At 42.1% G+C, this 26,464-nt stretch overlaps 2 protein-coding genes across 5 annotated transcripts; one reads left to right on the top strand and one right to left on the bottom strand.

Moving 5' to 3' along the window:
* Positions 1 to 14: 14 nt before the first annotated feature.
* Positions 15 to 21,220, bottom strand: LOC133521177 (chromodomain-helicase-DNA-binding protein Mi-2 homolog). Of its 4 annotated transcripts, none has more exons than XM_061855993.1 (21): positions 21,041 to 21,220; positions 20,549 to 20,619; positions 20,139 to 20,261; positions 18,667 to 18,808; positions 13,307 to 13,452; positions 12,645 to 12,818; positions 11,949 to 12,125; positions 10,300 to 11,166; positions 9,763 to 9,888; positions 9,036 to 9,211; positions 8,600 to 8,723; positions 7,802 to 7,951; positions 7,363 to 7,532; positions 6,722 to 6,896; positions 3,346 to 6,504; positions 2,700 to 2,987; positions 2,288 to 2,482; positions 1,827 to 1,989; positions 1,173 to 1,321; positions 592 to 642; positions 15 to 298 (listed from the first exon to the last, which is right to left on the bottom strand). In XM_061855993.1, the coding sequence occupies exons 1-20, from the start codon at positions 21,075 to 21,077 to the stop codon at positions 634 to 636; spliced, it is 6,621 nt and encodes a 2,206-aa protein (XP_061711977.1). In that variant the 5' UTR covers positions 21,078 to 21,220; the 3' UTR covers positions 15 to 298; positions 592 to 633. The 4 variants fall into 4 exon arrangements, with proteins under 4 accessions (XP_061711977.1, XP_061711978.1, XP_061711979.1 ...); XM_061855994.1 differs by having other exon boundaries at positions 10,300 to 11,151; XM_061855995.1 differs by lacking the exons at positions 18,667 to 18,808; positions 20,139 to 20,261; positions 20,549 to 20,619; positions 21,041 to 21,220 and adding an exon at positions 18,542 to 18,643.
* A 2,218-nt stretch (positions 21,221 to 23,438) lies between these two features.
* Positions 23,439 to 26,221, top strand: LOC133521184 (uncharacterized). The gene is made up of 4 exons (XM_061856010.1): positions 23,439 to 23,605; positions 23,753 to 23,888; positions 24,285 to 24,434; positions 26,000 to 26,221. Exons 1-4 carry the CDS (start codon positions 23,529 to 23,531, stop codon positions 26,210 to 26,212), a joined length of 576 nt encoding a protein of 191 aa, XP_061711994.1. The 5' UTR covers positions 23,439 to 23,528; the 3' UTR covers positions 26,213 to 26,221.
* Positions 26,222 to 26,464: the final 243 nt, after the last annotated feature.

Raw genomic sequence — 26,464 nt, 5'->3', positions numbered from 1 at the left:
ATAATACAAGAGTATCACTTAATAATATGATTTATTCATTTCTCATTTTTGGTAAATCAAAAATAATGAATTCATAAAACAAAAATTCCACAATCACTTATTACATAATATAATATTATCGACAACATACAGGTCAGGATGAAATAAATAGTATTGTGAGTCTGTCAAAACGCCATACAATATGTTACCTAACGCATAATGCACTAATCACTATAGTTATCACTTCAACCCAATATGGAACAGGAATCTTGGAAAGCTTACATCTAGAATATTTATCTATTCGACCATAATTTGCTCACTGAAACAAAAAAACTTTGTTAGAATTCTTTAATAGAATAAAAATAATGAAAGTACACTTGCCACCCTAAACATAATTACAATATATATATATATATATATATATTTCACTTAATTGGTCGGAAAAATAAGTAACATATTATAACAAAAAACAAACAAAGATTTTATACTTTCGATATAAATAAATTGTACAATTCAATTTGATTTTGTAATTAGGTATTGCAGTATTCTGGGTGGCGGTACATTTTTGTGAAAAAAAAAACTATTTATATCATATAATTGTGTGATAATTACCTGAATTGGCCAATTTGATTGCGGTGGATAAGTTACGCGGGTTTATGATTTCTGTAAAAGAAAGTTTCATGTTAGCATTACCCATATCATTTCGTCAACTATCAAAAAGGGATTTCGATGATATTACTTGTGTTCGGTCAAGCGTTAATAATTGTTTTAAATATTATAAATACAAAAGTTACTCTGTTACCTCTTGACGTTTAAACTGTGGATCCGATTTATATGAAAATTGATACGGTGACTGTCTTGAGTCCCAGAGAAAGACGTGTGATAGTTTTTGCTGTGGAAATTTTCATTCTACGCAGACGAACTGCGAGAAAAAGCTTATGCAATTATATATTGAATCTTATATATTATTAAGTTCAATATATGTTACATAAGTCATAGTTGCATAAGTCCATATTGGATACGGTAAAGTGCCGATACACTTGAGCATTCACTCGAGCACAACATCGAGAATACGCAGTTTTTAAGCAGATTCGGCGTATTTTTCGACGAATACATGCTTCTCTTCGAGAACGCTCATTGCAAATGAAGTCTCCAGTTTATCAGCAGCATAGATATTGAGTGGTGGTAGTTACGTTGGAGCCGGAGGAGGCGCCGGCGGGCTGGCCGGGCACGGAGTACTGCGGCCGGAAGTTGGCGAAGTTGGCCGCCGCCGCCGCCGCCGGCGCGAAGCCCGGCAGCGCGCCCGCCGCCGCGAACCCGGGGGGGAACGCCGCCATTTGCGCTGGTACAAGAGAGGCGTTGGAATTAAAACGTAGCCTGGTTATAACACTTAAATCATGTGTGTGTTCTGTTTTATTATCATTCAAACTGTGATATATTTTTAAATACTTGACATGTAAAATAACATTGCTTTTACCAATAAATGTCTGAGTACTTCGACAACTGCCAAGACTTCCAAGAATATCTTTAAAGTTGCAAGCACATTTTGCATAGCAGTCGTAGTATAACCATTTTTGAGTTATCTTCGCAGAACTTGCAATATGCGAAAAAAACTCAACAAATTTTGGCCATTTTAAGACAATCACTTTTACAGCAAATTACAAGTTTCCGAGATCTTTCCATAATCGTCAGGTTACAAGAGAACCTCACTAATTACTAAAAAATAAACAAAAATCGCTATCGCTCGAATAAGCAATAGAAAAACAGGTCCTGGGAGGTCCAGGATTAGTAGGCCCCCTTAGCTGTTTACTGTCCATGTAAAAGAAATAGTGTTAGATGTGAGTTACCGGCGGGCACGGGGTTGCCGGCGGTGGCGGCGAGGCGGGACAGGATGGAGCGCTCCGACATCTGCAGGCGCTGCGCCACCGGCGGGATGCGCGCCAGCGTGGCCGGCAGCCGCGACACGTCCGACTTCATGTCCGACAGCAGCTCCTCCAGCTGGTTCAGCACCTGCCCGAACACATACGTACAATATACAGACGCTGACAAAATAGAGATTGTCAATCAAGTAGATAGGAGGCTAGCGACCCCAAGGACTACAGTATGGGGTTCATCAAAAACGGAGTGTACAGGATTTTTAAAGGGTCGGCAACCCGCATGTAATAATGTGATTAATGGTGATTAATCATTTAACATGTGGGGAATAATGGTATATAATATCAATATTTCCCACATGTTAAATGATTAATCACCTCAAAAGTGACGAGAGTATCTACAAGAAATGAAGTCAGGGGTGTAAAGCACGTACCTTGTGCAGCACGGCGTTGGCCGGCTTGTTGCCGGCGAGCGACTCCTTGCTGAGGTGCTGGTGCGACTCGGCGAGGCACTCCACCTCGGCGAAGCGCGCGTTCAGCGACATGGCGGGGTGGTTCGGGTCCTGCGTCAGGTTCAGGTACGCCGCTCGCCGGAGTTGCTCCTCGATTACCAGCGCTTGCTCCAACAGCTAAGAAGAAATATATAACAAAGATTACATAATATTCTAAGATGTTCTGTTTGTTCTGCTAAAGACTATCGAGACCATCGAGAAGCTAATAAATAATTGTATAATTTATCTACCAATCTCACCTTAACCTTCACTTGACCTTATTCTTGATCTGCAAGATTCCTTCAGAACGAGTCTTAAACAATCAAGTAGGTAAAGTATATACAGAAGGAGTCACCTTAAACCTCCTCGCTAGGAACTTGTTCTTGATCTCGAGGAAGTTTCCTTTGCCGACATCCATCTTGAAGGGCTCGTTGATGATGGCGAAGCGCAGGTCGTTCTGGATGTCCTGCCAGCGGCCGTAGCCGTGCGTGACGATGCCGGCGAGCAGCCAGTAGTCGTGGCGGCGGTGCCAGATCTCGTACTCGCGGCCGGGCGCGGCGGCGCGCTCCTCGTTGAGCCACAGCGTGTGCAGCTCCGTGAAGCCGCCGTCGGCGATGTTGAACATGAACTTGCGTCGCTCCACCTGGGTACATAAATTAACGAATATTAACTAACTTACTCTTACATGCGACAATCCGCTTTGAACAAATCTTGAGCTAAATGTAAGCTAAAAACTTCTATTGAGCGCTCGAGCTAGGTGATTTGCTCGGAATCCATATACATCTTGAGAGGATTTAAATCCTCAAAGGAGGTTTAAGCAGATCCCCCATGTTTAATATATCACGCTAAGAGCTGAGAACCGCGATAGTCACTCTGGATAGACACTCGCTTAGCATATTGTTTCACAATATTTTATCTCTTCTTGCGACCTCTACAATCGCTATTGTAGACGTAATCTGATATAAAATTAGTATTAAAAGTAAGTTCTCTTTACTACTAACCTTGAGATCCTCCTCCTCCTTGACCAGCACGACATCATCATCGTCGTCATCCTTCTTCTCATCTTTGCTCGGTTTCTCGGAGGCCTCAGAGTCCGCCTTCTCGCTCTTCTTGTCATCCTCCTTCTTATCGTCCTCTTTCGGCTCCTCCTTAGGCTTCTCCTTCTCAGCTTCATTTTGACCTTCCTCTTTAACCTCCTCCTTTTTCTCCTCCTCCTTAGGAGGCTCCTCGTCGACGGACATGCGACGCTCCGGCTCGGCTTTAGCCTCAGCCGGCTCTTCCTTAGGAGTTTCTTTTTCTGCAGATTTCTCGCGCTCCTCTTTGTCACTGGTGTCCATCGGCTCGTCTTTAGGTTCCTTTTCAGGTTTTTCCTCCTTCGGCGTTTCTTCTTTTTCTTTGTCGGCGCTTTCGACAGCGGGAGCGGCCGCCGACGACGGCGCAGGTGAAGGCGCGGCGGAAGTGATAGGCGTGGCGGTGGAGGGAGCGGGGCTCGGAGCGGCACTTTCACCGGCGGCTCCTGCAATCTTCACCGGCTCCACCGGTTTGCGGATAAGTTCTGGCATGCTGTAGTAACCGTTGATGTGCTCGAACTCCTGCACCTTCTTCCTTATCAAGCTCATGACGCCGATCCTCGTCAGCACGTGCTGCCGCGACAGGCCCTCGCGAGGCACACCGTCGGCGAATGTTTCCGCGTTATCCGCACCGGGCTCGCACAGATGCCGCATAAACAGTGACACGTAAGCCTTGAAGTTCCTTTCGGATTTGCCTCGGAGATCGCGCACTAGCCATTGCGAGTTGAACGCGTCCTGGGGCGGCATGCCGTATCGCATGATGGCGTTGAGGAAGGACTTCCTTTGGCGAGCGTTGAAGCCGAGAACTTCCATGTTTCCTCCGACGCGAGCGAGCAGCGGCGGCAGCGGCCGGTCGCGCTCCTCCCGTCTCTCGAGGCGTCGCTTGCTGCGGCGACTGAGCAGATCTCCGTTGTCATTCTTCTCATCGAAATCGTCATCTTCCTTATCGTCCTCGCTGCCCTGGGAAAAGTCAGAGTTGTAATCCGAGCCGTTCTCCTGCCACGTCGAGTCCTCCCTGTTCTCTGTTTGCGCGACGCTGCCGTCGTTGTAGTTGACCTGTTTGCGCACTCGTTTGCCTTTGCCGAGTGTTCGCGCCTGGTCTTCCTGGTGCTGCTCGTAATGGTGCCGGAGCAGTTTAATCCAGTACGCCGGGTCGGTGTTCTCTGCTTCCTGTTTGATAATCTCCGTGTCAACTTCCTCCTCGTTTTCGCCTTCCTTTGTGGAGTAGCTGGCCACTTTGAAGGAACTGAGATATTCGTTAGCCCATGATTCCTTCGATTCGATACCCTCCTTTGATCGATCGAGCAGATCTGATACTGCTTTATCGTCGTAATGGATGGCTTCTTCTTTGCCCTCATCTTCTTTGAATAACTCTTCGGTACCAAATCGGAGAATATCGTCCAACTCCTGTTTGGTGAAGTTGGCGCCTTTGCCGCCCATGCCAGGGCGTACGACCAAGTGAGTCAACATCATCTTCCTCTTGGCGACCTGTGTGACTCGCTCCTCGACACTGTTGCGTGTGACGAAGCGGTAGATCATCACTTTGTTCGCTTGACCGATACGATGGGCACGGGAGAACGCCTGGATGTCGTTGTGAGGATTCCAATCGGAGTCGTAAATGATGACAGTGTCGGCGGTGGCCAAATTGATACCCAGACCACCTGCTCTCGTGGACAGCAAGAACACGAACTGTTGGGCGCCTGGAGCGTTGAACCTATCGATGGCTTCCTGACGGGTGGGTCCAGTGATGCCGCCGTCGATTCTCTCATACTTGTAACCAGTGCCTTCTAAAAAGTCTTCGAGGATATCCAACATTTTTGTCATCTGTGAGAAAATAAGAACTCTGTGGCCTTGCTCCTTGAGCTTCTGCAACATTTTAGCCAAAAGAACGAGTTTTCCCGAAGCCTTGATTAGAGCAGACGTGTCGTAGTTTCCGTGAGCTCCTAGCGGCGCTTCTTCGGCCGCCACGGGGAAGAGATAAGGATGGTTGCAGCATTTCTTCAAATCCATCATCACGTTCAACAGAGACACTGTTTGACCTCCACTCTTCGGGTTTAGAGCTTCGTAATTCCTCGTCAAAATGTATTTATAATATTTCTTCTGCATGGGAGATAGCTCGACGCGCACGATGAACTCTGACTTGGTGGGCATGTTCTTCAGCACGTCGGCTTTAAGTCGTCGCAGCATATGCGGCCCCAGCATTTCGTGAAGCCTCTTGACTTGCTCCTCTTTCGAAACGTCTGCGAACTCGTTCTGGAACGCGGCGAGTTCGTTAAATTTGTCCTTGTTCAAGAAATTCAAAAGATGGAACAACTCCTCGAGATTGTTCTGAAGGGGAGTACCAGTGAGCAAAAGTTTGTAGTTGATGTGGTAGCCAGCGAGCAGCCTGAAGAATTTAGACTGGTTGCTCTTTAGTCTGTGGGCTTCGTCGACGACTAGCACGGCCCAGTCGATGGAGCCGAGACACGTAGCGTCGATTGAGATCAATTCGTACGAAGTCAGCAAGACATTAAATTTGACCTGAGACTTAATTTTTGACGGTCTGCCGCCTCTATTAGCGCCATCGTCGAACGTCAACTCGTTCTCTCTAATGACCGCTCTCGAATCCTTGTCACCGACGTAAGTGATGCAGTATAGATCCGGCGCCCACAGTTCGAATTCTCTCTCCCAATTGATGATGGTGGAGAGAGGGACCGAGACCAAGAACGGCCCCTTGCAGTGTCCCTCCTTGAAGAGGGAGTAGAGGAAGGTGACGGTCTGGATGGTCTTGCCGAGCCCCATCTCGTCGGCGAGGATGGTGTCGATGCCCTGGCCCCAGGAGTAGCGCAGCCAGTTGAGCCCCTCCAGCTGGTAGGGGTGCAGCTGCATGCCGGTCTCGTAGAGGAAGGGCGGCTGCTCCTCGTACTTCTTGTTGAGGTTGGAGACGGGCTTGTCGGGCGGCGGGCAGTACTTGTGGCCGGCCACCTTCACCTGCTGGCCGCTGCTGCTCTCGTCGTCGTCGATGGGGTCGCGGGTCTTGCTCTTGCGCCCGGCTTTCTTGCCTTTGCTTCCCTTCGATTTGCCTTCCGAAGTGATGTAGGAACGCATATCCTGCAATCAAAAATACGTTAGTCAACATAGCCGAAGCGAAATCGAACTCCTATATTCCCTAACGCTTATCGATGAAATATTAATGTCTCACTAAATAATGGGACTTAATAATCGTTTTTAGAAGCCAACGCGTTTTGTGCGTTATGGTGACGGTAACAGTTAGTCTCGGTACGGTACGGTAAAATTTATCTGGAGTGAACGGAATGAACATACTAACCTGATAATACTCGACGGCCTGCTTGAGGCCCACGATATCGGCGTGCTCGGACTCCCAGGTGGCCTGGTCGTAGGACAGGTCGCGCCACTTCACCAGGAAGTACGTAGTGCCGTCGCGGCTCGTGCGGTGGTTGATCACGCGGTGCACGATCAGCCATTCCGGCTTCACGCCGTATCTGGACAACAAACATCTCAATTCAAAACACTACTTTTGTAAGATAAACGAGAATTTTTTTGCCAGATCTAGCGAATGCGCCGCTAGTCTACCGTTACGGCCCGGCGACGACGGCCATAGATGAGACCATAGGTCGGATCGCTGTCGTGGCGTGCAGTCGTGGCCGGACCGCTGGCCAGGTCCACACAGATCTAGCTACCTCGCACGGAAATTGCCGCGAGAAACGACTAAATTTTTGTAGCTATAAACGTGTCTCGTCCAAGGCATTGAACTATTGGCAAATAGTTCGCTTTGCGTTAGGATCACTAACTGCTCACGTGTACTTCGAGCAATTGTATGCTCATTTGCCGCCAAAACTTTATTGACTACTATCCTGCCGTTGGAATCCTCTCTTGAAACGCTTGTATCGTTCGATTAGCTCACCTAGCGGCTCTTCTTGCTTCAGTGGTTCATCCTTGTCTACTAACCTGTAGTATTTCTCCTCCAGTGCCTTCTCGTCGGAATCCTGGCCTTGCTTGCTCTTGATGCGCTTGTATCGGCCATCTTGTTCGTCGAGCGGCTCTTCAAGTTTCGGCGGTTCCTCCGTGTCGTATTTGCGCATGTAGTAACGATACATCAGTGGATGGAACACATCCAACTGTGAACAGAATTTGATTCAATTAATCAATGGTAAAAAAACTTAATATCATCCTATTATGGCAATATATTATTTCAACTAGGTAGATAAGTTTTTGAGCCATTAAGAATAAGAGAAGGTTGTAATAAAGACTATTGCCAAATTTTGAGATTTTATACGGAAATTCAACAACCAATAATAAAGCGAGAACAGGCATCAATAACTTTCCGGCCTCTATTACTTGCAAATAAGGTTTGCTTTCGCTTGTCCTATTATTTATTACAGTATACCTGCAATTCTGAGATCCAGCTGCAGTGCCAGTAGGAGCGGTCGTGCCACTTGACGAAGAACTCTCGTTCCCGCGGCGCCTTGGACTTGGCCGAGTGCTCCTTCCAGCGCCATGTTAGGATCTTGTTTACTTTGCCGTCTATTGGAGGACACTGCAAATAAAAAATAACTTGTCACAACATTACTGGATGAACGATATATATTTATAAATAAAATAAAAGATGTTATTCGGTATTAGAACAATAAATGATGCCAAGGTATTTAAAGAGTACATTGAATCGAAAAAACAATGCTGAAACGCATACACACTATGCTTGCTGGCATAAAAAATTAATAGATTTACAAAACCTAGCGATAAATGATAATTCGGGCTAATGTTGCGCCGATTCCTACGATAATAACTATTAAATAAAATAAACCCCTATGCATTATGCCAAAATCTTCATTGTATGTATGCTCTTCAAACTGCTGAATCGATTTTTATCAAACATAGCTAAGAATCACCGTAAAGAAAACCGCATCGAAATCGGTCCGTTGGAGAGCTACAATGCTACAGACAGACACACACACATTGGCATGAAACTTATAACATCCTCTTTTTGCGTTGGGGGTTAAAATAGACTTGTAAATTGTGAACGATTGAGGAGTGATTTTTATGACAATCCTTGACACAGCGTTAATCATAATCATCTGCTCAACCTTACCCCCTTTTCTTGAGAAAGCACTTCCTTTTAGTAGTAGTCTATCAAACAGTTCATCCGGTTCAAGGAAAAGCTTGACAGAAATGGGCATATACTCACACTGCACCGCGGACATTTCCACTCCCCGTCCGGCACCTCCTCGAGCGGTGGGTTGAGACAGAAGCGATGGTAGGCCGACGGGCACGAGTCGCAGCAGAGCAGTTCGCCGCCGTCCTTGCAAATTCTGTGTAAGATCATCAGTACTTTTAGAAAAGTAAAATTGTATATCTCACATACTACAATAAATTACAGTCGAATTGGGCAGACTGGGCAATTGAATCGAATAGAATGTTTGTATCTGGGACAGAAAAAGAGTTGTCATATTAGAATTGTATATATGTAACTTATGTATTTTGGGGTAAATCTTGCAAGCTAAAATAGACCCCCTTCCCATTATTCGATTGAGCTGAAACAAAGAAGGGCAAACTAAAAACTAATGGCGCAACTCGTGTCGTGTCGCAGATAATGTCGCTTTGTTGGTACTGTTGATACAGACCTGCAGAACTCCTGATGCTCGTCGTCGTCGTCCTGGTCCTGGTTGCCCTCGGCCTCGCAGTGCGGGCACGACCAGCGGCCCTCGGGCGTCTCCTCCAGCTCGGGCTCCAGGCACACCAAGTGGTAGGCGCGCGGGCACGTGTCGCAGAGGATGATCTCGCCGCCTTGTTGGCACACCTGTTGGTGAACATTGTGTCATGTTAGAACGCCACGCCTATCGTTTGAGGCGCGTTATCGTGAATCTTGTCGGTCTTGTCGGAATGCACAAAGATTGATATTGGGGTGAAGTCAGTTGACGACTTTAACGGACAAAGGGTTAAAGCAGGGGAAAACTTAAAAACGAAGGTAAAATTCAGTCTAGAGGAACAGAATACTAATTACTTTGCAGTGGAATAAATTCGGCAAAAGCACAGACAGACTAAAATTTAGTCTAAAAGACAGCTAATGATAGTCAGTAAAAAAAACGGCGAATGTAAATAAAATTACTAGGAAATTTTTGTGAAAAGCTACTGCTAAATAATCATATGATAAATCACAAGGAAGGCTTTTTATTTTAATGTTAAGGCTTTAAGGCCCCTTACTAATTTGACGGTGTGGAATCCATGCAGTACACAGCACTTCTTCCTTATTGGCGCGGATGGGACTGCTTCCTCGCCTCTGCAGCAGCGCTTGTGATACTGATACCTTATCGTCAAGTCAGTGGGGTCAAGTATGACTATAAATGTTACCTCGCAATAGTCCTGGTGCTCCTGCTCGCCCTCCGCGCCGTCGGGGAACTTGTTGGTGGTCTTTAGCTTGTTCCTCTTCTTCTTGCTCTTGTTTCCAATCTTGGTCTTGGCTTTCTTCTTTGGCGCCTGTAAATTAATGTGTCATTTATAAACATTTTGCAGCAGTTATCTAGCAGAGAATGCCCTTTGTCATAAAATTCGTAATTCTTACATTTACCTATCATGTACAAACGAAATAAATTAAACACAGGAAATTAAGGAGAGATGGGAGATATAGAAGTCTTGTTCAAATTTACGATTATCTACAGTATAACAATTATTAACAATTCGTAAACTTTATTGCAAAGTTTTAAGGTTCACCAATGGTACGAAAGTAGTGGGGCACAAGCATCCGTCCATGGCACAATACTCTCTGACTGTCAATCAGTACATAATCTGCCGCCGTGGAGTGAGGTTGTTCAATTCGGGGCTAGGTATTGCGTGGCCATTCTTTCTGAAATATTATTACTTGTTGTGTGCTGGTGGTAGTGTACATACCGGCGTGCCGTCGTCAGCAGGCGCGGCGGCGTCCTCGGCGGCGGCGGGCGCGGGCGCGGGCTTGGGCTCCTCGGCCTCGGCCAGCATCTGCTCGAACTGCTCGTCCGACTCCGAGTTGTGTGCTGGTGGTAGTGTACATACCGGCGTGCCGTCGTCAGCAGGCGCGGCGGCGTCCTCGGCGGCGGCGGGCGCGGGCGCGGGCTTGGGCTCCTCGGCCTCGGCCAGCATCTGCTCGAACTGCTCGTCCGACTCAGAGTTGTGTGCTGGTGGTAGTGTACATACCGGCGTGCCGTCGTCAGCAGGCGCGGCGGCGTCCTCGGCGGCGGCGGGCGCGGGCGCGGGCTTGGGCTCCTCGGCCTCGGCCAGCATCTGCTCGAACTGCTCGTCCGACTCCGAGTTGTGTGCTGGTGGTAGTGTACATACCGGCGTGCCGTCGTCAGCAGGCGCGGCGGCGTCCTCGGCGGCGGCGGGCGCGGGCGCGGGCTTGGGCTCCTCGGCCTCGGCCAGCATCTGCTCGAACTGCTCGTCCGACTCAGAGTTGTGTGCTGGTGGTAGTGTACATACCGGCGTGCCGTCGTCAGCAGGCGCGGCGGCGTCCTCGGCGGCGGCGGGCGCGGGCGCGGGCTTGGGCTCCTCGGCCTCGGCCAGCATCTGCTCGAACTGCTCGTCCGACTCAGAGTTGTGTGCTGGTGGTAGTGTACATACCGGCGTGCCGTCGTCAGCAGGCGCGGCGGCGTCCTCGGCGGCGGCGGGCGCGGGCGCGGGCTTGGGCTCCTCGGCCTCGGCCAGCATCTGCTCGAACTCCGCGTCCGACTCCGAGTTGGCCCCCGCGCTGCCCTCGGGGTCCTCCTCCTGTGATGAATGTATCTAAATAATTTGGGGAAAGCGTTAAGTATTGTTTGTAAGAACTGGTTCGACCACCACACGTTATTAGCTGTATAAAAAAGCGAATTGTCCACCACCGTGCAAATTTCGTCCTGAAAAGCGTCAAATGAAAGCGTAAATTGCAATATTTAAGTATGGATGAGTCAAAATTATTTTCGTTGTTTTGTTTCTGACCACTCTGTCACGTTTGTATATCTTCTATCAAATAAATAAAAAGAAGTCGTGTGCTATTGTATGTCTTTCTAGCTGTAGATTATATTTTACCTGAGAAAAATTAAAAACAAAATTTCATCTCATACAAACTCCATTCCGTCACATTTTTTGGTGACAAAAACAAGACAATGAAAAGAATTTTGACCTACATCTTATAAGAATGCAGATTAAATAAATAGTCATGATGGTCATGAAAATTATTTAACAAAACTTTTTTTTTAGCATCATAATTTTTTTATTTTTTTTTAAACCAATTGATATTTTTGTAGGTTCGAGAAAGCCGTATATACAATTCAAATTAAAATGGGTTTGGATTAGTTGAGCAAGTAGTATAGCCGACAAGACAAGCCGATAAGATATAAATACATGTATTTATACTGGCCTATAAACAATAAATCCGTTTTTCGAAGTTCAGAGTTAGCTTTATCCGACTACACTTCTATCTTAGCAATAATTGACTGACAGATGTAAAGATTGCAAATTAAACTGATATCGCGGTAGGCCCTCTGTGACTACAGTGTCAACATGAAGTACTATGCACGCGTACTCACGCTGCTGGTCCGCTTGCGCTTGCTGAACTTGATCTTCAAGGTGGGTACTTTGGGCTTGCGGCCGGGCTTGCCGCGCGCGGCGTGCTTGGCCTTGCGGCCGCGCTTGCGCGGCGCCGGCGTGCCGTCGCTGTCCGCCTCCTCCTCCTCCTCCTCCACGTCGTCCACCTTTTCGTCGTTCTGACGTAAAACACGAGTTGTTAATACCAAACACCTTTTTGAAAAATTCCTTCTTAGAATAAATAACAAATGATCCTTTCACCATGGAACTAAGAACGCTTGGAGCCTCGTCGTTGAGACAGGGTTGCGATTTGATAAGCTGCCGATTTCGCACGCACACATACTAAATTATAAGGTTTAACCCATTCTAAGAAATGAGAATGAGTTACTGTGTTTTAAACCGACGTGTTTTAAAATCATACTTTTGTGTTTGCGGCGTCGTATCTGTGTGTTCTTAGGTCATTGCTTTTACCTATTCAAGGGGCTATTTAACAAAATAGTAACCGCTCCGAAGCCATCGTTTCGCACATTCGCATTGTCTCACTCGTTTGTCTGGGCTGGCTCATTCGAATCATGAGTGGTCAATCAAGCAAGTGATCTAAGTCACTCACTCGTGAACGAAACATGTCTACTAGGTTGATCTGTGTAAGTTGTCCTTGTCCCCTAATATTGATTTATTTATTATTATTATTTATTTACCTTTGGTTCCTTAGGCGGACGTCCAGCCCTAGCTTTAGGCACGTAGTCGGAGGCCGTGGACGTGTTGGTGTTCTCCTCGGAGCCCATGTTGGAGCCGCCGCCCAGGTTGGGGTTGCTCTCGCAGAACAGGCGCCATTTGGCGGCTACCAGCATCATCAGTTTCGAAACTGGCACCTAATAAACATATAATTATGTTATTAAGGGTCGGTCAAGGTGGGATGGGTTAGGGTTAAGGCTTGTTTACACTTTGCGAAGCAATTGCAGGTGAGAAAAATGGGGGTTTAGAGATGGATGACTTCAAGAAATTGTCTATTGACTCTATAGTGTGTATTTTTTATAGAGATATCAGTCAGAGTAGGCAGTGGTTATTTAAAAGTCACAACTTCGCTGATACGCGTTAATACACGAAAACAAGCGCTTTAGTGTAAAAAAAAATGCGGACTCCAGATTTATTTAGGATAAAATTAACCCTTTATAAGGCATAAGGGTGTCAGGAATTATGCAAAATCGAACCCTATCAGTTTGAAATAAAGTTCAAAGTCAGATGGGAAATATATATCCTCTGCCTTAATGCTTAACGAATTATTGTGTCTCCTCGGGAAAAACCAGTTTCAGTAATGTTTAGAACACATTCTAGTAGAAATAAACATAATAATAATGACCTTAGGATTCTCTTTAACCAGCAATGGTCGGACATGCTGCTGGAAAAGCTTGTAGGACGTCAAGTTCTCGAAGTCCGCGTCTGTGTACTGAATGTCCACGTCTGAGAGTTCGAACGAGGAGCAAACTTCCTCGACTGTCGGCATGCCTGCAAAATAAAAGCATTTTAGATGCCATAAAATTGAAACATGCCAGAATGAAATAATTATTTGTTTTACAAGGGGGAAAAGTTGTTGTTTAACCGCTCGTGCTAATATTGATGCCCGAGCAAGCGAAAGATTCCAAAATTGAACTACAAGCGTAGCGAGTGGTTCGAAAAGTGGAATCTTGAGCGTTGTAGGGTTTCAAGGCACGAGGGTTAAACAAATTTTGTCTCCGAGTGAAACACAAAATTTCTCACCACACCAACGCGAGGAAAATACTAACTATGAAATACCAAAAAAATCAAACCAATGAAAATCCAAATGAACGTAATAAAACATTCATTCAAAATCATCATTTAAAAGTCACTTCTGCCAGCTAACATAAAGAAACAATTCAAAATTTGCATCTGAATACTTTGCCCCGATTTGCCTTTTCGCGTTCTCATTAGCTTTTGACCAATCAAGAGGGCCATTACCAGTTAGTGCGGTGAAAACAATATTACTACTAGTTGGCTGCCATCAGTTCGGGGTTCCCCAGATTCGCCCTTGTTGAATGCCTAGTAGAAGCGAACGGGTAAAATCCAGAAAATTTTGGTCAGAGATATTCCTACGATTTTATTTTGATCAACTAAAGATAAAATTGTGAAAAACTATTAGGCAAATTGGCGTTTTGTATGGAGAACTTTACGAATTTAGATTTTTCATACAATGAATTTTGTGGATTATTTTGTGATGGCATTTTCAAACCAAAAAAAATTTTGCCAATAATCTGAGACATTTTTAAGGCACATTTTCTATCTCATATATTTTTTAATCTGTCCCGTCAGAAAAATATAAGTCATTTAAATACTCGAGCCGACAGCACATGAAAAGAGCTGTTTTCAGGGCGGTATTCTGAATGCATAAAACAATAAAAGTAGCAAACAATTGTATGTATAATCGTTGTTATGTTGTGACTAATGAAATTAGAAAATACTTCGAAGTTACTGTTAAAATAAATAAACTATGACATGACTAATACTTGTGAACAAAAACGCCAATTTCATAGGTAATGACCCAATAGGGAGCGTGCATGAACTGTAGGAGGCAGCACATTTTTGGCGCGAGGCGTAAATGTGATGTTTTTGTTCCGATGTAGCCCACAAGATGGCAGAACCTACTATGCGCAAGAAAACAGGTGACGTGTACATGTGCATGTTTATGGTTCCGATTCAGGCCACAAGATGGCAGACCCTCCAACGCGCACGGTCCCTATAGTTAGTTGCGTAACTGACAAAAATATGTTTTAACTTTAACAGCTGTCCATTTAGAAACCGACGTAAATTAACAGGTACTTAAGAAGCAACTTAGGAAGTCGATGAAGCCAATTTTTTAATGGCCGAGCGAAGCGAATGTCACAGCTTGGGCAGAAACGCTTTCGCATGTCTACTCGTAGCTGATATACACGTGGTTGCATTTCTCAGCCGATTTTAGTGAAATTATGCGAGCCGAGGGCGGATAACGTTATTACGAATACGGTATTTCGATTTTCGTGTTTTGCGGTATGATTATTAGGATTTTTGTCGCTTTCGTTTTTTTTATAGTGCCTGGGGTTCGCAAGATCTACATTAGTATTATATTATAACAAGTTTTATTTTACCCGATAAATTAGACAATGCACCAAAATTAAAAACTTAATGCTTGTTCCTATTTTGATATTCCAAAAGTTAATCAACTTTTTCAATCCCTAATGATACATAAACTCTAATGAAACTTTCGTTTCGATTATATTGTTTTTGTCAAAAAAAAAAAGTGAGCATCCCAGCCAGTGAGAGCGTGGAGGCTACGCGGGTACAATACCAACGCTCTATAATTGTTACTTTAGTCTCGTCGCGCGAGGTCGATGACCCCGACCTTCGTACGCCAATACTTCCATTAGGTTACATTGCGGGAGCGAATCGGTCATCATAATTGCTATCTAATGTTGGGTGAAATGGTATTTGGTATGATGGGAAAATAATTGTGTTTGATTTTAGTAAACATACGCAAACTATCCTGTTGTATGAAGGAGCATGGATTATAGTAATATCTCAAATCATTAGTGATCAAATCAAACCGAACTAACAAAAAAGACCACAGAGGACCAGCACTGCGGTATTTATCACCAAAGCATATGCTTTGTAGCCATTATAGCAGTGCCAATATTTCTTTTATAGTTACTCCTTTTTTTTGCTGATGTGCTATCAAATTTTGTGTAAAATATTATTTTAAGAATTACCCAGTATCTAGTTTTAAGTGTTTAGTGAGTAAGTTCTTTTTTGTAACTGAAGTGGCGCTGTATGTAGGTTTTTACAATAAATGTATTTCTATCCTATTCTAAAGACAACATGGTTGTGAGTACTAGAATCTTCAGAATTAAGCTTCAAAATGTTATTACTATTACATACACCAGCTGTGCAACAACTATGCACGACGTCTCTCTGCCCAATGTCTTTTGAAAATATATTAAAGCAAAACAGAAAATGTGAAATTTTCAACTGTTTCATTTAACTTTTTTTTTAATTCATTAATTTTCTTTGTTTTTAACCCCCAAAAAGAGGGGTGTTATATGTTTGAAGCTTATGTCTGTCTGTCTTTGGCATGATAGCTCTCCAACCGATGAACCAATTTCGATGCTTTTTTTTCCTTGCGGTGCTTCTTAGCTATGTTTGATCTCTTTTCCAAAATGATGTTAAGGCATTTTTGGCCTATAGAGTAGGGGTCCGCTACTTGGTAGGCCAACCCTTATTATAACATACATAGTATATAAATTAGGGATGTACGGACTAGTCGGGAACCAGAATATCCGGCCACATTTGTAGCCAGCGATTAGTCGGCCGGCAAAAAGGGTCGATTAGTCGGCACTTCATAAGTGACAGAAAAGCTGGACAAAAAGAAATTATTAGCCATACCATAAACTTCATGCCTATTTCAATCAAATGCCTATTTAAGGTACGTAAGAAAAGTTATGTTCATATAATTGACCATTTAGCCGCTTTAGTATGTCCGGCTGGCGGGCGTTTTCCTCTAGAGGTCGCATTTCTCTACCGAGTCTTGTGCAATTTTTTGAGCAGGTTTTATAATTAAATAATTTGTTTTGTTTATTCAGTATTGAATTTTATTTTTATATGATTCTTTTACTGAGCCATTAGTCATATGAAAGTCAGGTAGTTTTGTCACCGCAGACCGGATAATATTTCCTAGTTGATTACAATTACAATCGTAATATTGCAGTACGCATTGTATACAGAACGGGCAGGTTTCTGTAAAGTAAGTACTTAGTTTTATTTCAATGTGAATAGTTTTTTTATGCTGCTTGGACTTACGGTACTAAAATATCGACATTACAAAACACGGGTCTCTTAAAGAAAATCTGTGTTGCTCAAAGGGCTATGGAGAGAGAGTTTTGCAGCAATGAATTTTCCTGCGAGAATAAAGACACGAAAATAAGACCATCCGCAAGGAAACCGTTAATATTATTGCAAAATTTAGGGATGGAGCAAATTGCTCGTAGAGCCGCTGACTACAGGGAATGGGTTCTTGACTGGTGAATACGTACGGGAAATAAAACCTTGCAAATGCCCTCAACAAGCAAAATAAATGAATGATAGAAATTGAACGAGGATCCTTTGAACCTGCAGAGTACACCTCGTCGTCGATTACTCTGTTCGTGTGTAAAGGACCATTACAAATCATGAATTAAGCATTGTTAATACCTAGGTTTTATTTACGTACAAACTACCTACCTATTTAAGAAAGTTTGAATCATTCACACCAAAGATAGAATAATAATTATTAAACTAGACTGTTCTGCTTTATTTCCCCAGGTATAGACAGTTTATCGAGACGGGAAATAATATTTTAATATAATAATATTTAAAAAGTAAGTAATCACAGTACAAATTATGTTTATAATATACACGTTGTAACACGAGGAACCCGAAAGATTTTAACCACGCACTTCCGAGGCCAAATGAGAACCTCCTCCTTTTTTGAAGTCGGTTAAAAAGGAAAAAAATGTTATATGAGTTTAAGTAAAATTTCGCCTAAATGTTTAATGTATTTACTTTAACATTTATTAGTGGCACTATCAGGCCGTGATGGGTATGCGATCGATGTGGAAAGAAATGCCGCGCTGCTATAGGACTTTATAGCCACCAACGGCGATGCCCAGCCCCATAAACCCAGCGCCGCAACAAGCATCTACAACAGATGGTGTGGCCAATGATGATATCAGGCCGCAATAATACCACACGAAACTTCAAGAATTGACATGGGCTATATCAAACACAGATCATTTATTTAATAGATGGACTTAGTGCTAGAGCATGATTGCTAACAGACTGATTTAGTGCTAGAGCATGATTGCTAAGGCTGCTAATTTCAGTTGTGACTAGGTTTATAACCTATAGTCATCAATTATTGATTGCCAGAGGGGGTGGACCTACTATAATATAAATACAAAATGGTCTAAGCGTTCCAGGACTCAACTAAGTCATCGGCTCGTGATTAGCAAAAAGAGCACCTAACATGGTGATATTGTGGTCTTCGCCAACGGTTTATGGAGCACAGTGAGTAGACGTCCATGGTATCAATTCACCATAGCCAGGTGCAGCATGCATAGAGGGTGTAGTGTTGTGCTTGCTGCCAAGGCCCTTGCACATCCTTAGCAGGCACTTCAACCAAGATCATGCATCAACTCACCAGAGTCCGAGTCAGATGCAGCAGGTGTAGAGGGTGTAGTGTTTGCCTGCCGCGGACCTTGCGCGTTTTCATGCTTGTTATAACATTTAGCAGTCACTTCAACCAAGATCATGCATCAACTCACCAGAGCCCGAGTCAGACGCAGCAGGTGTAGAGGGTGTAGTGTGTGCCTGCCGCGGACCTTGCGCGATTTCTTGCTTGTCATAACATTTAGCAGTCACTTCAACCAAGATCAAGCATCAACTAACCAGAGCCCGAGTCAGACGCAGCAGGTGTACAGAGTATAGTGTGTGCCTGCCGCGGATCTTGCGCGATTTCTTGCTTGTCATAACATTTAGCAGTCACTTCAATCAAGATCAAGCATTAACTCACCAGAGCCCGAGTCAGACGCAGCAGGTGTAGAGGACGTAGTGTTGTGCCTGCCGCGGACCTTGCGCGATTTCTTGCTTGTCATAACATTTAGCAGTCACTTCAACCAAGATCAAGCATCAACTCACCAGAGCCCGAGTCAGACGCAGCAGGTGTAGAGGGCGTAGTGTTGTGCCTGCCGCGGCCCTTGCGAGATTTCTTGCTTGTCATAGCACTTAGCGCATAGTCACTGTCACCTTCTGCTTCAATCTCTAACCCAAACTCGTCATCCTGGACAAACATACAAGCCCTCATTAATTCTATTTGATAGTAGTTCTTGGATCTTTAATGTGTGTGCTTTTACTGACTGTACATATGTATGTGACGCGTGCCTTGGCTAATGAATAAATGAATAATCAAAATTCAATGCAAAACTTAAAACCTCAGTTGTTTTTTGATTGTCAATTTAAATCCTTAGGACCCCAGGGATAACATTTATATTTAAAATGATATACTTCTTTAAAAAAAACACAGATGGTTTACAAAATTACTTAATAAAATATAGAAAAATATTAAGTGTAACTCGATTTAATTATTAAATCATCAGATATAGATCATGCACTCTAACACTTTGATAATAGAGGCGTGTTCTGCTTTGCGAGTGCCTTAGCTGCTCCCAATATATCTGATGAGTACAGGGTGCAAGTAAAACTTTAAGTTCGCCCGTTTTTTATTAACCTCATTTCAGCAAACCAGAAATATCTATGAGATCATCTTTACATATTCTAGTCTAGAGGACCAATGAAGGTAACTAGATGCAGCCTTGAAAACTTGTAAGATTTCAACTGAATTAATGTTCATGCTAATAAAACCTATGTTATATTTGTGGCTAAGCCTTTTGTACTGTAAAGCTTTTCAAATGTTTCCTTGTTATGTTTATCTGAAATAATGACATAACAGGGGCTATTGAAATATAAAGGTAATAAGTATAAGGATAATTAGTACTTTTACTGGGTTAGCTTGCCTAATTAACTTTGCTTGATCTTTAATGTAATTGAAAAATTAATACAATGTTGTTTTTGTTCATTAAAGAGGTTTAACATATTAAAATATTTCAGCAAAAGCCAATATTATTCACCAATGACTTATAAAACCAATTAAGTAACTGAAAAAAATAAGTTTGATGTCCCTTTTTCATCACATGGATTACAAAATGTGAATGATTGTGTTTTCAAACTCATTTACATTAAACAAAAACATCTGAAGAATGAGAAAAAATATGCAGGTAGTTTATAATAACCTGGATTAATATATAATATTATTTATTTAAATAAATACTGAACAATCTTACACAAATCAACCTAGTGCCACAGCAAGCTCAAACAAGGCTTGTGTCTTGGGTACTAGACAACAATATAATCTGTGACAAACATGCAAATAAGTGCCCTTACCAGGATTCAAACCCAGAACCTCCTGCTTCATAGGCAGGTTCACTACCAACTAGGGTAGGAGGCCTTTAAGTTACATCAGTACTCCAGAAATGATATAGAATTGATATGTTGTTTAACTTCTATACCAACAAATTTGCAGGCAGCAGCTAGTCTATATATAAAGTACTTACATCTTCACTCTCATTCTTTCGCTTCTTCTTTTTCTTTCTGCCCTTTTTGTCTTCTCCACGGGCCTTTCTTTTCTTCCCCTTTTTCTTCTTTCTGCCATCTTCTGGAGAGTATTCATCATCCTCCTAGGGAAAGGTTATTTTATTTTGTTTACAAAATGGAAGTAAAGATGTGAAAAATATGCACATTGTTGGTTTTGTAGAATGGCATTATGCCTCATCAGCGGTTTTAAAAATATATAAATGATGTTAACTAGGTCTTATACTGTAAATACTATTTATCAGTAAATCCATGGATCTCTCTAATCACCTTCTGAAGATGCCAACAGTGTTATCAAGCAATTGTGTTTACAAATAAACCAATGCTGGCCATAAATGAAATGTATTTAGAGAGCCTACAATTAACCTCATACCTTAGGTGGTGCTTCATCACTTTCCCCAGAATTTTCATTCTGACCTTCACCTTCCTCCACGTCCTCGTCACCTAAAACGAAATAAAATAAACTGGTCAAACCACTGCTACCATGCTTACCACCTGTCCCGCACCGGCAAACCCACGAGAACCAAGTATTTTCCGAAACACGCGCGCTCCTAGCGGTTAAGGTCACTAATCCCTTTGTTTGGCGGCGTCCATTTTGTTAAGTAGTAATGAGCAGAATTGCATGTTCTTTTCTGTCACGAACTGCCACTCACAAAATATTTACAACCCACCGAAAACAATTACACCATTAAACTGCACTATTAGATCTTTTAAGTACACATACTGTCGTTTGTTGCTGTTTGTTTTAACACTTTAATTCGAAAGCCAAAATCTTCAAATTTTTAATTGCCTATACCGCAAGTAAACACATGATACCGCTATTCGCGGCTTACCTATGACATGCTAATAGATATTCAACGTTTACCTGCAAATGAACCGTCTACTTCATCATCTGAAGCCATTTAGGACAATATTTAACACAAGCAGGGATAAGATTAGAGATTTAGGTCTAGAAAAGATAGAGGACGCGCAGTTTCGCGACAAATGGTAATTAATTCAGAAATTGATGCCGCCTTCACTACGAGGAGAAGACTGACACTATTTGCTATCTCGCTTGCGCAAGAAAAAGAAGAAATTTTAGGAATGCCACATGAAGTATAATAAAATCTACTATTCTGCAGAAAGTAGTAGTTTTAAAGCGATAATAACAAAAAGAGAAGGTTGTGACAGGCAGGCGGAGTAGAGCATAATTATGAAATATCTGTACTAGAGACGCACCGGATATTCAGTTACTTTCCGGTATCCGGCCTTTTTTATAAACCGACTTCAAAAAAAGGAGGTTAATATTCGGCCGGATAATGTAATAATATAATATAGCCCTTATTTCTCATATATACATTTTATTTTCATTGGGGAACGCAGTGTCAGACAAAGGCCTCCTCCTGCTCTTTCCAGTGTGTCTTATCCTTTGCTTTGCGGGTTCAAGTATGTCCAGCCACTTTGGCAATATCATCAACCCACCTTTGCTTCGGGCGGTGGGCTCTCGCTTATCTTGACGTGGGTGAAGATAAGCGACCATCCCACCGCCCGTCAAATCAAGCAATGTTACTATCCGGCCGGATACCGGATAGTAACAATGCTTGATTTTGGGTTGGGGTAAACAAATGTAATCTGAAAAATAGTCACGATTATAATCTAAGTCATCGTTTATACTATAAAAATCCACACGTAACATTTACGTTACACTTCCAACGTATTATTTGTTTAATAGCAAGATATGCGAGCGCACATAATAACATGATAAAACTCGTTTCAAACCTAGAAATGAGTCTGCGCGAACGTTCACTACAAAACATGTCAAAATCTGCACGACGCGCACCTGCAAAATTCAAAATGTTCCAAAATATTCGGCGGCCGCATCTCCGAATATTCGGCCGGCGGTCAGGCCGAACATCCAGTATTCGGTATCTGGCCAAACAACTATCCGTTGCATCTCTAAGTTCGTCTGTAATTCTGTAATGGACTCTTGGCTCTTTAAACCTCACCGATATTATATGCGATTTTTGATACATTGCATTTGATCGATGGTTTGAATATAAATATCCTCAGTAATCGGCAATGTTTCGAAAATCTGCGAAAACCACATGCAACGCGGTATCGTTCGAGGACTTCCATCCATATATCAAGAGGCCTATCGCATCAATTCATCAACCTTTCTTCTTGTGCTGTATTTCTTGCATGTTCGAGAGATATCTAGACATTGGTGGTTACAGCCTAGCCTTCAGTTTAGGTTAAAGCGCGATGTCGAGGTCTGCATTCTCTTTTTAAACTTTACTTTGTTCTTTTTAATTCCACCTTGGTCTATTTCTAACGCACATCTGTAAGAAATATATGTACAGTACAGACAGAGATTACATGTTACGACCTTAAAAAAGGCTTCATATTTGGACCTTGGCCTGTTAAATCGATGAAGGACAGTCATAAAGCATAAAAAAACTTCTTGTGAAATTTTTTGCTTCTACCTACTTAGATCAGCTGCACTTCGTTTAACTACTTATATCTCGTTCCATACTTAGAAAAACCCCGCGCACTTGCAAATTCGAGTTTTGAACTCAGAAATTAAAGAAAATTTCTAGATTCAAAAGCAAAAAAAATACCCTAGGTATCACAAAGAAAGAGTCCATAAGTTATTTTGTTCGTAAACAAATCTTTCTACATGTTTTACTGAAACCGGAACAAAAGCATTAGGACTTACTAAATACATGCTTACTTAATTGCTTATACATATAGTTTGGCCCTGTCTAATATCAAACATATCGACTTATAGAGAATCATACCGTCTTTCTCTTACACTAGTACTAGCTCCTAAAAATTTGGGATGGTTATAATTTTTTTTTTCTTCTTATTTACCGAGAAATCGGTCTTGTTGTACCATGTTTAAAAAAATAAACAAATTGCCATCATACTTTTTTTTTGTAATAGAAACTACCAAAGAAACTGAGTTTTTTACTGTGGTATTACTTTGTTTATAAAGGTGTCTACAGATTATCGTACCGGACCACAACCTTGGTGTGGTGCGGCACACGCATCGATAGTGTGTATTGCGTAAGGTGGTCGCCGTACGTGCGTTAAGGAAAAAGCTATAAGTTAGAGCGACAGAGATATTTTACAAGGTCCCTGTCTGGTGCGGTAGTCTGTTAAGGCTTTAACACTTTTTTTAATATTATTTTCACCTGTAGGTTGGCAAGAATTATTTCATTTTATTTTCTCAACCATTCATTATTTCATTTTATACGCGACCTCTCTAGGACGCCTAATATTATCTGTACAAGTGTGCACGAACGAGAAATGAAGCATAAACAAATCACAAGCTCGTGAAGCTTGCATGAATTAAATGTTAAAATTTTGTGAAAATGAACGCTTTACTAGATTACGGTACGTCTTCGTCGGGGAGTTCTGATGAGGATAACGAAGAATCTCCAGACGAAAAGTGAGTATTCAATGCATGCCCTCTTGCACAATCTTGAAATCTTCATGCTTTCGTAATATCTATTGTTGCTGAATTTTTATAGACAATTAGACATGCATGGACTATGAACATCAAATTTTTAGTTTAGGCGTTAATGTTTTTTTGTAGACCTGAGGATGCTTCCAAACCAAAGTTACCAAAACCAGCTCTTGGAGAGAGCTCGCTACATACCTCTGTATTCTCGAACCCATTCGTCGAAGCTGAATTAGCTAAGGCAGCGATATTGGAGAAACATGTCAAAATGGTATATGTTGACTTTCTATTGCTTTTAAAACTAGGAGATTTTGTAAAGAAATCCACCTAAAACTACAGCCAAAATTAAACCTTCACAACTTCATGTAAAAGTAGACAGAGTTATGTTTGTTTTTTTCACAATATTATATATGCTCTTCTTATTTACAAATATGATGAAAGTTTTCTTTTAGTGTAACATTTAATCTTTAAAGTGATTTAATCTTATACGATTTTTAAACATTATTCAATTATAGAAGCGGTACTTAATCGCGTATTAAGTTTTAATTTTACCATCGACTTTTTCCCGTTTCTATAATTTAATCTTTATAAAAATAGGTCAAATGTAGGAAAACTTTGTATCTAATTGTGCATACAATCGTCAAGTACATAGGCCATGACTGTTAAGGTTCCAGGTAAAGACAACACACAGATGATCAACGGCAAAAAGATATGCTGGAACTACCGGAAAGGCAGGTGTCGGTTTGGACACAACTGCAAATATGCACATGATTCTGATATTCAGAAAACGGCTGAGGAACTACAGGCAGAAAAACAGGTAAAGAAACTTGGAACTACATATTATAATTCATCCCTCAAGCCCTCGAATGCCGGAACATGGATCCATGTATGAGGAAACTCTTAGATAAATCTTCCTCTTTATCACTTGCATATGCAAGAGTGATAGAGAAGCAAATAACGAAATCTAAATTTTTGTGTTACATGGAAGGCCCTCATTCTTAGTTTTCTTTTTATACCGTGTCAGTAGCAAATAAGCATACGGCCCGCCTGATGGTAAGCAGTCTTATGATGATTTGCAGGGGCCCTTGCAGATACATTTCAACCCATAGGAATCTTTTGTGCAAAATGGTAAGATGTCACCGTAGCCTATGGCCAGCTGCAACTCTATAGGTGTTACATGCGCGTATAGTCTGTGCTAGTGGCGCCATCTATGCAGAATTTTGTGTAATATTCCCTAGTGCTTTGCTTTCGGGAATTGCAGTTTGCCAACTTCTACTACTATATGAACAAAGTCATGGGAAAAGCTAATTAACTTATTAACCTTACACAAAGACAAATGTGTATCCATTCAAAATATTGCTTTACACACCTTTAACACCCCTACTTTCAGCCTTTTGGCAGAGGGAATATATTTCCCACATGATTTTGAACTGTTACAATTTTTGACACCCTTATAAAATGCCTTATAAAAGTTTAACACCTGCAATTTACAATGATTTCAACTTTTGTGCAGATAAATCTATACTTCCAGTCGCAATGAAGTATATCAGAGTGGCCCAAGTGCTAATGTATATCTGAACATCAACATCTTAAAAATGATTTTTTTTTTCATATATTTCTGAATATTTTGGCCACTAATATATCTAATGGCTACTGTAACTATTTTTAGTCTTTTCTGTATAGGGTCAGCTAACCTAACTCTGCAGCGTGTTTGATAGCAGTGTGGAAGTAATGTCAATTTATCATTAACAGCAAACTCCTATGAAATTATGACATTTAACACATTCACTGCCGGGAACCCACCTGGTGGGCGCTCGTGAACCGCTGGGCGGGTTGTTTTGTACGCAGCTATAGACCACCGGTTTCTGGGGTAGTGCGCGTTTTTTGTCTGGCAGTGAAAGTGTTAAAATAACACTTGCACACTCTGTAGTAGCTTAGCCTGACCGGTAGTTTTCCACATTATAAAGCAAAAGAGAAGCATATGATTATTAGATTTTTATATGTATATGCATTTTGTCCATTATTGGCATGGCCTAGTAAGGCAGATTAGTCACCGCAATAACTCTTCACAAGCTCACAAACTATTTTTATACTTAGTACATTTGGTGCTGCTTTTCCGCACTAATGCGTAAATTAGCGCATTATGTAACTATGTCGAAAATTTAAATGGTCATATGTACTGTAAAACGTTGTATGATACATGTGCGAATAGGTAATTCGCAACTCGTGTCGATTTAAAACACTCCCTTCGGTCCTGTTTTAATTTATCATCACTCGTTGCGAATTTCCTATTTTCTGAACTTGTATCGTAATTAACTCTAGTACCATACTGTTACTCTTTCTCACCACATGCTATGTCAAAACCGAATTCTTTCATTTCAGAAATTGAAAACAGTTGTTTGCGAAAGTTCAGGGACAATGACCTCTGTTCCGCCACCACAGGTGGTTTTTGATAACGAGGAAGATACTTGGGAGGGTGAAGCAGACAGGAAAAAGCTGAAGAGACCTGGCCTCAGCCAGGGTATAGTGCCAGGCAAGAAAGTCATAAAAATGTACAAAGAACAAAAAATTCGGGATAGCATTAAAAAGTCTTGAATACAATAACTCCTTTTACTTATTTCCATTTTTATAGGCAATCCTGCAAGCGTATTATGGATGGTTTGAATATACTTACTCACTCATTGGCTTTATCCACGTGATAAAACAACTGTCACTTAACGCCGCGGGATAGAAAGCGACGGACACCGTTTTATCACGCTGTCACGTAGACAAGAACGACCGTCATATGCGTGCAGATATAGCCGGTCAAATCAGATAGGTAGATAACAAAATGCCGCTAAAAACCAA

Source organism: Cydia pomonella, chromosome 9 (genome assembly GCF_033807575.1).
Source record: "Cydia pomonella isolate Wapato2018A chromosome 9, ilCydPomo1, whole genome shotgun sequence".
Lineage (NCBI taxonomy): Eukaryota > Metazoa > Arthropoda > Insecta > Lepidoptera > Tortricidae > Cydia > Cydia pomonella.
This window is presented reverse-complemented; position numbering and strand designations above follow the sequence as displayed.

What these genes read in the sequence shown, in the direction of transcription:
- LOC133521184 (XM_061856010.1), top strand. Translation starts at nt 23,529, where the DNA reads ATGAACGCTTTACTAGATTACGGTACGTCTTCGTCGGGGAGTTCTGAT. An exon ending in TGGAGAAACATGTCAAAATG is followed by an intron (nt 23,889 to 24,284) that starts GTATATGTTGAC and finishes ATGACTGTTAAG; the next exon opens with GTTCCAGGTAAAGACAACAC. An exon ending in AACTACAGGCAGAAAAACAG is followed by an intron (nt 24,435 to 25,999) that starts GTAAAGAAACTT and finishes CTTTCATTTCAG; the next exon opens with AAATTGAAAACAGTTGTTTG.
- LOC133521177 (XM_061855993.1), bottom strand. Translation starts at nt 21,077, where the DNA reads ATGGCTTCAGATGATGAAGTAGACGGTTCATTTGCAG. An exon ending in GGAAATGTCCGCGGTGCAGT is followed by an intron (nt 7,952 to 8,599) that starts GTGAGTATATGC and finishes TTTTATTTGCAG; the next exon opens with TGTCCTCCAATAGACGGCAA. An exon ending in CTGGAGGAGAAATACTACAG is followed by an intron (nt 6,897 to 7,362) that starts GTTAGTAGACAA and finishes TTTGTTGTCCAG; the next exon opens with ATACGGCGTGAAGCCGGAAT.